The following is a 10,569-nucleotide window of genomic DNA, read 5'->3' on the forward strand; positions in this document are numbered from 1 at the left end:
GGGGGGGGGGGGGGGCTGTACTGGGAACTGGGGAGCCTAGTGGGAGCTGTACTGGTGGGGGGGCTGTATGGAAGTAGGTTGCACTGGGAAATGGGGAGGTTGTACTGGGAGGGTGTACTGGGAGGGGCTGTACTGAGAACTGGTTGGGGGGGGGCTGTACTGGGAGCTGCACGGGGGCTCTACTGGGAGAGCATAGTGGCATAGTGGGGGGTTGTACTGGGGGGGGGGGGGGGGGCGGGGGGGCCACACTGGGAGGGCTATATGGGGGGGTCTGCATGGGGGGGAGCTAAATTGCGGAGGGAGCTTAATGGGGAGGGGGTGCTGCACTGGAGTGGGACAGCACTGGGAGGCACTGGGCAGCACTGGGCGGCACTGGGCGGCACTGGGCAGCCCTGGTTGCCGCAGGGCAGCCCCCCCCCCCACCAGCCGCCCCCGCCGCAGCGTGTCTGGTTGGTGACTCACGGCCGGGCCGGGGGCCACACGTGTGCCGAGCGCGGGGCTCAGCCCGGCCACGTGGCCCAGCCCGGCCACCGCGGGGCCCGGGGAGCCTGCGGGATCCTGCCGGGGCCTGGCGCGGTGCTGGGCCGATGCAGGGCACGCGGCGCCGTGAGGCCCGTCCGAAGTGGCTCTGGTTGATGGGGCCAACCCGGTGCCGCACGCTCGGTGGCCCTGGCGTGGCCGTGCCGTGCCTGTGCGGTGCACGCGGTGCCGGTGCTGGGTCCCGTGCCAGTGCCGCGCTGGTTCCCGTGCAGAGCTGGTGCTGATGCAGTGCCAGTGCTAAGCGGTGCTGGTCCTACGCGGTGCCGGTGCCGGTGCCGGTGCAGCACGGTTCCTGCGTGGTGCTGGTGCCATGCCGTGCCAACAGCGCGAGTGCCGGCTGTGGTGCCAGGAGGTGCCAGTACGGTGCCGGTGCTGGTGCCGTACGGTGCCAAAGCAGTGCCATTCCCACGCAGTGCCAGTGCCGGTGCCACGCAGTGCCAGCGCCGTGCCGATGCGGTGCCAACTCAGTGCCAACGAGGTGCCGGTGCTGTGTGGTGCCAATGAAGTGCCGTGCTGTCCCGTGCCAATGCGCTGCCAGTGCCGTTCCCGTGCCTACGTGATGCCAACACAGTGCCAGTACCGGTGCCATGCGGTGCCAGTGCTGTGCCAACGCGGTGCCAACGAGGTGCCAGGGCCGGGTGGTGCCAATGAAGTGCCGTGCCGTGCCGTGCCATACCGTGCCAACGCGGTGCCGGTGCCGTTCCCGTGCCAAGGTGATGCCAAGGCGGTGCCGGCGCCGCGCCATCCCCGCGCCGTGCCAACGCGGTGCCAACGCGGTGCCGGTCCCGTTCCCGTGTCCCCCCCCCCCCTCCCCAAACCCCCGCCCGGTGCCGCCCCCGGCCCGCCCCCGCCCCTCCCCTGCCCTCCCCCGGTGCTCGGCGGGGCCGGGCCGGGCCGTGCCGGTGCTCGGCGGCGGCGGCGATGGCGCTGGCGGGGCCGCCCCGCTCCTGCCTCCTGCTGGCGGCCGCGCTGCTGCTGCCGCTCCCCGGGGCCGCCCCGGGCCCCGCCGCGCCCGCTCTCACCGACGCCGAGATCGAGGCGTTCCTCAGGGGCTTCCTCGGGCCCGACGGGGACCGGGACGGCGACGGCGACGGCGACGGGGACGGCACCGAGCCAGGCTTCGCCACCGAGCCGGGCACCGGCACCGGGCTGGGCACCGGTGAGGGGGGGACTGCTGGGGGCTGCCCGGTACCGGCAGGGAGTGGGATGGGGGGGGTAGGGGGGGGAGCAGTGATGGGGGGCACCGGGGGGTGCTGGGTTCGGGGTGCTGAGCTGGGGAGTGCTGGGTGGGGGGGGGCGGGGGGGGGGGGGGGGGGGGGGGGGGGCCCCCACCCCCCCCCCCGACCCGACCAGACCCGACCCCCCCCAGACCCCCCGGAGCGGCTGCCGGAGCCCGAGGCGCCCAAGAAGGCCCGGAAGGACAAAGCCCCCAAACCCACCAAGAAGCCCAAGGAGAGAGCGCGGGGCTCCAAGAAGGACAAGGACAGGGACAGGGACAAGGACCGGGACAAGAGCAGGGACAAGAGCAATGACAGGGACAAGCCCCCCAAGAAGCCCAAGGAGAAGCCCCCGAAAGGCTCTGAGAAACCCCCCAAAGGCTCTGAGAAACCCCCCAAAGGCTCCGAGAAACCCCCCAAAGGCTCTGAGAAACCCCCTAAAGGCTCCAAGAAGCCCAAGGAGAAGCCACCCAAGGAGAAGCCACCCAAGGCCACCAAGAAACCCTCGGGCACGAGGCCACCGGAGCCGCCGGACACCCCCTGGGAGCCCCCCGTAGTCCTGCACCCCCCGCGGGGTGAGGACAGAGAGGGGACGTCCCTGTCCCCAGGGCAGCCACGGGTCCCGGAGGAGGAGGAGGAGGATGGCAGAGACCGAGGTGAGTGTGGGGACACTGGGGGGTCCGTCCTGTGCTGAGCGCTTGTCACCTGCGTCCCCTCGGTTTGCCTGCTCCTTTGTCCCCGGGGGGGTGCACGGTGTGGCCAGGGCCACCCCTGTCCTGCCCCTTGTCTCCCGTCTCCTCCCTCCCCAGGGTCCCCTTGCTGGGGGGTGGGCTGGGGGTGGGCTGGGGACGCCAGCGCTGCCACCCCTCTGCGTGTCCCTGTCCCCAGGCGGGCTGGAGGAGCTGCCGACGGAGCGCTGGGAGCTGGGCGGGGAGGACTGGCGCCCTGCTCCCGAGGCTGGTGAGAGCCCGAGGCCACCCCCTGCGTCCCAGTGCCACCTCCCGGCATCCCAGTGCCGCCCCCTGATCCCTGGTGCCCCCAGGCACCTGATCCCCCGTGTCCCCAGTGCCACCTCCTGGTCCCCCGTGTCATCTCCCAGTGACCTGCTGCCACCTCCCGGCATCCCAGTGCCACCCCCCGATCCCCCGTGTCCTCTTGCTGTGTCCCAGTGCCACCTCCCTGCCTCCCTTTGCCACCCCTCTGGTGCCACCTCCTTCCATCCCAGTGCCACCCCTGATCCTCGGTGCCACCTCCCTGTGTCCCTAGTGCCATCCCGTTCCCCCGTGCCACCTCTCTGTGCTCTGGTGCCACCTCCCTGCATCCTAGTACCACCCCTGGCATCCCTGTGCCACCTCCCTGTGTCCTGGTGCCACCTCGCCTTGCCTTGGTGCCACCTCCTTGCGTCCCCATGCCACCTCCCCATGTCCTATCACCACCTCCCCATGTCCCAGTGCCACCCCTGTGATCCCGGTGCCACCTCCCCATGTCCTATCACCACCTCCCCATGTCCCAGTGCCACCCCTGTGATCCCGGTGCCACCTCCCCATGTCCTGTCACCACCTCCCCGTGTCCCGGTGCCACCTCCCCGTGTCCCAGCCCCACGTGTCCCCCCCGCAGAGGTCCCCGTGGAGCCGGAGCCGCCGACGCTGGACTACAACGAGCAGCTGGAGCGGGAGGACTACGAGGACTGTACGGTGCCGGGGGGCGGGCGGGGACCGATGGGGTCCCCTGGGATGGCTGGGGGGGGACACACAGATGTGTCCCCCCTTCCCCTCCGCCTCGCAGCCCTGCACTCATTTGCCCCCCCCTCGTTCCCAGTCGAATACATCCGGCGGCAGCAGAAACCCCGCAAGCCCCCGAGCAGGAAGAAACCCGAGCGGGTCTGGCCCCAGCCGGAGACGCCGCCACGTCAGTGCGGTGACAGGGGGACAGGGGGGGCTGGCGGGCGGGGGGGGTCCCCAGCACCGGGTGGGGGGCAGCATCCTTTTGGGGCAGCCCAGGGCTGGGGCGGGCATGGGGACACCAGGGATGGATGAGGAGAACGTGAGGGGTGCAGGGGACACCGTGGGGACACGGGGACCCCGTAGGGGCATGGGAACTCCACAGGGGCTCCAGGGATCCTGTGGGGACATGGGGACCCCGTGGGGGCTCCAAGGATCCTTTGGGGACACAGGGACCCCGTGGGGGCTCCAGGGATCCTGTGGGGACATGGGGACCCCGTGGGGGCTCCAGGGATCCCTTGGGGACACGGGGACCCCGTGGGGGCTCCAGGGATCCCTTGGGGACACGGGGACCCCGTGGGGGCTCCAGGGATCCCTTGGGGACACGGGGGCTCATTCAGGGCCATGGGGGCTGCAAAAGGGGCTTGGGGACCTCACGGGAGCTACAGGGGACAGAGAGGAGCCCACAGGGGCATGGGGAACCCTACGGACGCACTGGAGACCCCAAAAGGATGCAGCGACCCCACAGAGGCATGAAGGACCCCACAGGGGCACCCCCAAACCCTTTTGCCACCCCCAGCCAAGCCGGAGGAGCCCCCCGCACCGCTGCCCGCCCCCGTGACCGAGGGGGACTACGAGGAGGGCTTCGAGCGACCCGACTACGATGACCGTGAGTGACGAGGCGGGGGGGGACCGGGGGCGTCCCTGCCCCTGGTGGGGGCCCCGTGGGCTGCCCCCCAGGTCCCAAAGGGGCGCCCCAGCCCTGTTCCCACCCCGCAGTGGAGTACGGGCTGCCCCCGCCGCCCAAACCCAAGAAGCAGCCGGAGAAAGAGGAGGAGATGGAGACGGACGAGGAGAAACTGAAACCCTGTGAGAGGCTGGGGGGTGGCACGGCACAGCCCCATCCCCGTCCCTGTCCCCGTCCCTGTCCCCGTCCCCGACGGCCGCTCTCCCCTGCCAGGGAAGCCCAAGAAAGGCGGCGGCAGCAGCAAGGAGGAGGAGGAGGAGACCTGGGCAGAGGAGAAAGGCCGGGACCGCAAAGGTGGGTGTGGGTGGGGGCTCCCCGCCCTGCGTCCCCCCCCACACCCCGGCTCTGCCCCCTCACCTCGCCCCCTTTTTCCAGGGAAACCCAAAAAACCAGGGGGGAAGAAGTGGGAGACGGATGAGGACGAGTGGGCGCCGCCGGAGGAGAAGACAAGTGAGTGTCCCCGTCCCTGGGGACAGGGGGAAGCGGTCACCGTGCTGGGGAGGGGACACTGACACTGTGCCATGTCCCCTGCCCCCAGAGTGCCCCCCCATCGGGCTGGAGTCCCACCGCATCGAGGACGACCAGATCCTGGCCTCCTCCATGCTGCGCCACGGGCTGGGCGCGCAGCGCGGGCGCCTCAACATGCAGGTGGGCACCGTTCCCCTCCCCGTCCCTGGCCCCATCCCCGTCCTCGTCCCCGCGCCACCCCCGCTGTCCCCTCGCTGTCCCCAGGCGGGCGCCAACGAGGACGATTTCTTCGACGGCGCGTGGTGTGCCGAGGACGACAACCGGGCGCACTGGCTGGAGGTGGACACGCGCCGCACCACCAAGTTCACCGGCGTCATCACCCAAGGACGCGACTCCCAGATCCAGTAGGGGGACGGGGACAGGATGGGGGGGTGGCCCCCAGGGCGGTGGGGGTGACAGCCACCCCCACGCGACGTCCCCTTCCTCCCGCAGCGAGGACTTTGTCACCAAATTCTACGTGGGCTTCAGCAACGACAGCCAGAGCTGGACGATGTACACCAACGGCTACGAGGAGATGGTGCGCGGCGAGGGGGGGCTGGATGGGGGCGGGTGGCACTGGGGACCCGCCGCCACCCCCACCTGTCCCCTCCCCAGATGTTTTACGGCAACGTGGACAAGGACACGCCGGTGCTGACCGAGTTCCCCGAGCCCGTGGTGGCTCGCTACATCCGCATCTACCCGCAGACGTGGAACGGGAGCCTCTGCCTGCGCCTGGAGGTCCTGGGCTGTCCCCTCTCCAGTAAGAGGGGGGTGGCGGGGGGGGGGGGGGGGGGGGGGGGGGGGCGGGGGGGGACTGGGGACGGGGACGGCCGTGCCGTGCCGATGCTCATCCCGCAGGCGAGCCCGAGTTCAGGTACACGGCGGGGCTGCACGGGAACGAGGTGCTGGGCCGGGAGCTGCTGCTGCTGCTGATGCAGTTCCTCTGCAAGGAGTACCAGGACGGCAACCCCCGCGTGCGGAGCCTGGTGACCGAAACCCGCATCCACCTCGTGCCCTCCCTCAACCCCGACGGCTACGAGCTGGCCCGCGAGGCGGTGAGCAGCGGGGACGGCACCGGGGTGGCAGCGGGGACGGCACCGGGGTGGCAGCGGGGACGGCACCGGGGTGGCAGCGGGGACGTCGGCACCACCGGGGGCTCACCGCCGCTCCCCGCCACCCGCAGGGCTCCGAGCTGGGCAACTGGGCGCTGGGCCACTGGACGGAGGAGGGCTACGACCTCTTTGAGAACTTCCCCGACCTGGCCTCGCCGCTGTGGGCGGCCGAGGAGCGGAAGCTGGTGCCGCACCGCTTCCCCAGCCACCACATCCCCGTCCCGCAGCACTACCTGGAGGAGGACGCCACGGTGAGCGGGGGGCGCCCGGCGGGGTGGGTGGCGGCAGCGGGCGAGGGGCCGGGCGTCACACCGCCTCTGTCCAGGTGGCGGTGGAGACGCGGGCCGTCATGGCCTGGATGGAGAAGAACCCCTTCGTGCTGGGAGCCAACCTGCAGGGCGGGGAGAAGCTGGTGTCCTACCCCTTCGACGCGGCCCGGCCCCCCAGCGAGACGCCGGCCGCCCCGCGCCCGCCGGACGACTACGAGGACGACAACCCCGGGGTGCACGAGACGCCCGACCACGCCATCTTCCGCTGGCTCGCCATCTCCTACGCCTCGGCCCACCTCACCATGACCGAGACCTTCCGCGGGGGCTGCCACACGCAGGACATGACCGACTCCATGGGCATCGTGCAGGGGGCCAAGTGGCACCCCCGGGCCGGCAGTAAGTGGGGCCGGGCCGTGCCAGCGAGCCGCCGGGCGGGCGAGGGTGACCGCGCGCCAACCGGCCCTCGGTTGGTCTTTCGGCAGGCATGAACGACTTCAGCTACCTGCACACCAACTGCCTGGAGCTCTCCATCTACCTGGGCTGCGACAAGTTCCCGCACGAGAGCGAGCTGCAGCAGGAGTGGGAGAACAACAAGGAGTCGCTGCTCACCTTCATGGAGCAGGTAGGCGCGGGGTCGCGCGCGTGCCGGGAGCTGGTGGCCACCCCGCCGGCCCCACGCGCTCCCCTCGCCCCCTTCCTCCGCGCAGGTTCACCGGGGCATCAAGGGCCTGGTGACGGACCAGCAGGGAGAGCCCATCGCCAACGCCACCATCGTGGTGGGGGGCATCAAGCACAACGTCAAGACAGGTAGGGAGCCGGGGGGACGCGAGGGCACCGCGGCCCCGCTCCGCAGCCCCCTCACCTCCCCTCGCCGTCCGCAGCCAGCGGCGGGGACTACTGGCGCATCCTGAACCCGGGCGAGTACCGCGTGTCGGCCCGGGCCGAGGGCTACAACCCCAGCGTCAAGACCTGCAGCGTCTTCTACGACATCGGGGCCACCCAGTGCAACTTCGTGCTGTCGCGCTCCAACTGGAAGCGCATCCGCGAGATCATGGCCATGAACGGGAACCGGCCCATCCGCCGCATCGTGCCCGGGCGCCCCATGACGCCCCGCGAGCGCCTGTGGCTGCGCCAGCGCCTGCGGCACCGCATGCGGCTCCGGCAGCAGATGAGGCTGCGGCGCCTCAACGCCACCACCACCGCCCACGCCCCCACGGCCCCCCCGGCGCCCACCACGGCCCTGCCCGGCCCCTTCAGCAGCACCACCTACGCGCCCTGGAGCCAGGAGCCTCCCACCGCCGGCACCTGGGAGATGGAGACCGAAACGGAGGTGGTGACCGAGCTGGTGACGGAGACGGAGGCTTGGGAGGTGGGCACGGGGACGGAGCAGCCCTTCACCACGGCCGAGACCTACACCGTGAACTTTGGCGACTAGGGGACGCCCGTCCCCTCGCTCCTGCCTCCAGGCGCTCGCGCTCGGTCGAGTTTCGCCCGCTGCAGGCGCCATCACCTGCTTCCGCAGCGCTCCTCGCCCGCGCCGGGCAGGCTGCAGCTCCCACCCGCCTCGCTTGCCAGGACCACGGCCACGCCACCCTGACGCCTGCCCCGAAGGCCGGCAGCTGCAGCGCGTCCCCCGGGCTGGGCTCAGGCGAGGACGCACGGCCCCGGCCCCAGGGACCCGGCGGTGCCACCGCAGCCGGGCGAGGAGGACGCATCCCGGGTCCCCGGCACCGCGGCTCGGCCGGGGCGGTCGCGCTCCCCAGGGCAGGGCCCTCGCGGCGCCGGCCCCAGTCCCCTCCACGCGGTTTTGTTACACGAATAAACCAAGCTGTATTGGTAGCAGCGCCGCGTCGCTTCTCCCGGCGGCCGCTGGCCCCGCACCGCGGCAGCTCCGCGGCTCCGTGCGGTGACAGAGTCCGTGCCGCGCCGTCACTGCCCGACCTCCATGTCCCCGTCATCGTCCTCGGCCCCGAAGCCGGAGAAGCTGATGGGCTGGCAGCTGAGGTCGCGCAGGTTGACGAGGCAGGCGGTCTGCGTGGTGCTGAAGGCGGGCACCGCCACCAGCAGGACCCGCTGCCCCTCGTCCCCTGCGGGGACAGGCGGGCGTCAGGCGCCAGCCCCGGCGCGGCCGCGAGCGAGGAGGGGGCCGGACGGGGCCGGGACTCACCCGTGATCACCTTGGACTGGAAGCGGGGCGCGCTGCCGCAGAAATAGACGTGGGGGCAGTCGGTGAGGATGAAGGGATCCGACTTGTAGAAGGGGTAGCAGCCTGCGGGGGTGGAGGTGAGGAGGGGAACCCGTCCCCGCAGCCCCCTGCGGGACGCTCGGAGCCCCGCAGCCCCCTCCTCGGGGCAGCACAGCGGTGCCCCCCCCCCTTACCCAGCGTGTCCGGGGCCGTGGGGCTGATGTGTCCTGCCCGCAGCGTCCACTCCAGGATCTCCAGGTAGTCGTCCATGCTGCTGTACTTGAAGATGTCGCTGATGTTTTGCCCCGACGTCCCCAAAAACCTGCGTTGTGGGGGAAGGAAGGGGCAGCTCCGTGCTCGGTGCCACTTGTCCCCAACCCCCCCCCCCGTCACCAGCGGCTGTCACAGCCCTGCTGGCACGTTCGGTCCCCACCTGACGCCGTCCACGTCGGCCTGGTAGGGGTTGGTGACCAGCTGCAGCGTGGAGTAGGAGCTGGCGAGGGGCAGCATGCAGTGGTGCAGTGGCTGCTGCGGCAGCGTGTAGTTGGTGGGGTCGAACTCCCCGGGCATCACGTCCACGGGCACGGAGGTCTGCGGGGCACAGCGGGGGCTGCGGGGGGGGGACACCGCCGCCCGCCGCCCCCCGCCGAGGGGCTCTGGGAGCCGCTCTCCCACCCCTGCTCCCGGGCCCTGGGCACTCACACAGAGCTGCAGCAGGATCTCGTCCAGCATCTTCACGGCTTCCACGCTCGCCGCCTGCGTCTTCCTCGTCAAGTACCGGGCCTGCGGCAGCGGGGAGGCGGTGAGGAGCGCGGCCCCTCCGTGCCCCCCGTCCCCGTGCCCCGCCTTTAACCTCCCCCCCCCCCACCTTGTGGAGGCTGTCTCGGCTCTGCGTGCTCTGGCTCAGCAGGTTCCCCGCCAGGATGACGCGGGAGATGAGCGCGGCGCAGCTCTGCTGGCCCTCGGCGCCCAGCTGCCCCGTCACCGCGTCCACCAGCAGCTGGGTGCCCAGCAGGGACTCGCCGCTGCCGCTGCCCAGCCCCAGCCCCGAGGCCAGCAGCACGAACCTGGGCGAAGAGAGGGCGGGCGGTGGGGGTGGCGGCCAGCCTCCGCTGGTCCCCAGGGCTGTGGGACGCGGCGGGGACGCGGCGGGGACGCGGCGGGGACGCGGCGGGGACTCACCTGTCCGAGCTGGGGCCCGCCCAGGGCAGGGGCTGGGGCAGCTCAGCGAAGCAGAGCTCCTCCACCAGGAACCCGCCGTCCTCCTGCTCGCTGCCGTACACGGCGAGGATGGTGCCTGCGGCGAGCGCGGCCCCTCAGCCCCGGCGGTGCCGGCGGAGCCGAGGCCGCCCGGCCGCTGTCCCCTACCTGTCACCAGCTTGGACACCTCGATGTTCCCCGCCAGCTTGATGCGCTGCAGCTCGTCCTCCAGGATCAGCTCGTCCGAGGGGTGCACGTACTTGGGCAGGGGCGGCTGGGGCACCAGGTTGTGCTGCGGGGACGAGGGCAGGACCCCCCGGGGAGGGTTTTTTTTTGGGGGGGGGTCCGGGCAGGCGGGCGCAGCCCCCGGAGGAGGCCCGGCCGCCCTCGGGGCCGCTCGCCAGCTGCGTGCCGGCCGGGGCTGTTTCCACTTAGCGCTTCCCCGCGACGCCAGCAGCGGTGCGGCCGTCGGCCAAGGAGGAAGCGGCGCAGCCAGGGAGGGAGAAGCGGCCGCGCCGCCGGGGCCAGCCGGGCCCCACGAGCCCCCCCCCCCGCGTCCCCCTCCCCGGGGTACAGCGCCCGCCGTTACCTCCTCGCTGATCTCCTGCAGGATGGAGGGCTGCAGCTGCATGGCCTTGAAGAGCGTCCCCACCACGCAGCAGCGCTCGCCCGCCCGCAGCTCGCACAGCTTCCTCAGCGCCACGCCGCTGCCTGCGGGGACGGGGGGGGGGGGGCTCAGCGCCGGGGCCCCGCTCACGCCATTTCCCCTTTTCCCCCCCAAAAAACATTCCCTAAATCCACCCTAAAGCGAACCGCTCGGCCTGCTTCAGCGGGAACAACCGAAGGGGGCC

General features: G+C 71.9%; 2 protein-coding genes across 2 annotated transcripts; one reads left to right on the forward strand and one right to left on the reverse strand.

Moving 5' to 3' along the window:
- Positions 1-742: 742 nt before the first annotated feature.
- On the forward strand, positions 743-8,172 carry AEBP1 (AE binding protein 1). The gene is given in 20 exon segments (XM_035312827.1): positions 743-1,376; positions 1,379-1,699; positions 1,910-2,413; positions 2,646-2,717; positions 3,375-3,446; positions 3,576-3,665; positions 4,278-4,367; positions 4,478-4,567; positions 4,659-4,739; positions 4,821-4,895; positions 4,984-5,093; positions 5,178-5,317; positions 5,406-5,490; positions 5,568-5,755; positions 5,758-6,007; positions 6,136-6,315; positions 6,390-6,729; positions 6,816-6,955; positions 7,041-7,140; positions 7,215-8,172. Coding segments are annotated over 20 exon segments (4,008 nt in total). The 5' UTR covers positions 743-850; the 3' UTR covers positions 7,769-8,172.
- On the reverse strand, positions 8,139-10,497 carry POLD2 (DNA polymerase delta 2, accessory subunit). The gene is made up of 9 exons (XM_035312826.1): positions 10,308-10,497; positions 9,887-10,010; positions 9,701-9,815; positions 9,387-9,585; positions 9,221-9,301; positions 8,952-9,109; positions 8,713-8,840; positions 8,501-8,602; positions 8,139-8,420 (listed from the first exon to the last, which is right to left on the reverse strand). The coding sequence occupies exons 1-9, from the start codon at positions 10,347-10,349 to the stop codon at positions 8,263-8,265; spliced, it is 1,107 nt and encodes a 368-aa protein (XP_035168717.1). The 5' UTR covers positions 10,350-10,497; the 3' UTR covers positions 8,139-8,262.
- Between the last annotated feature and the right edge of the window lie 72 nt (positions 10,498-10,569).

Source organism: Oxyura jamaicensis (genome assembly GCF_011077185.1).
Source record: "Oxyura jamaicensis isolate SHBP4307 breed ruddy duck chromosome 22 unlocalized genomic scaffold, BPBGC_Ojam_1.0 oxy22_random_OJ189, whole genome shotgun sequence".
Lineage (NCBI taxonomy): Eukaryota > Metazoa > Chordata > Aves > Anseriformes > Anatidae > Oxyura > Oxyura jamaicensis.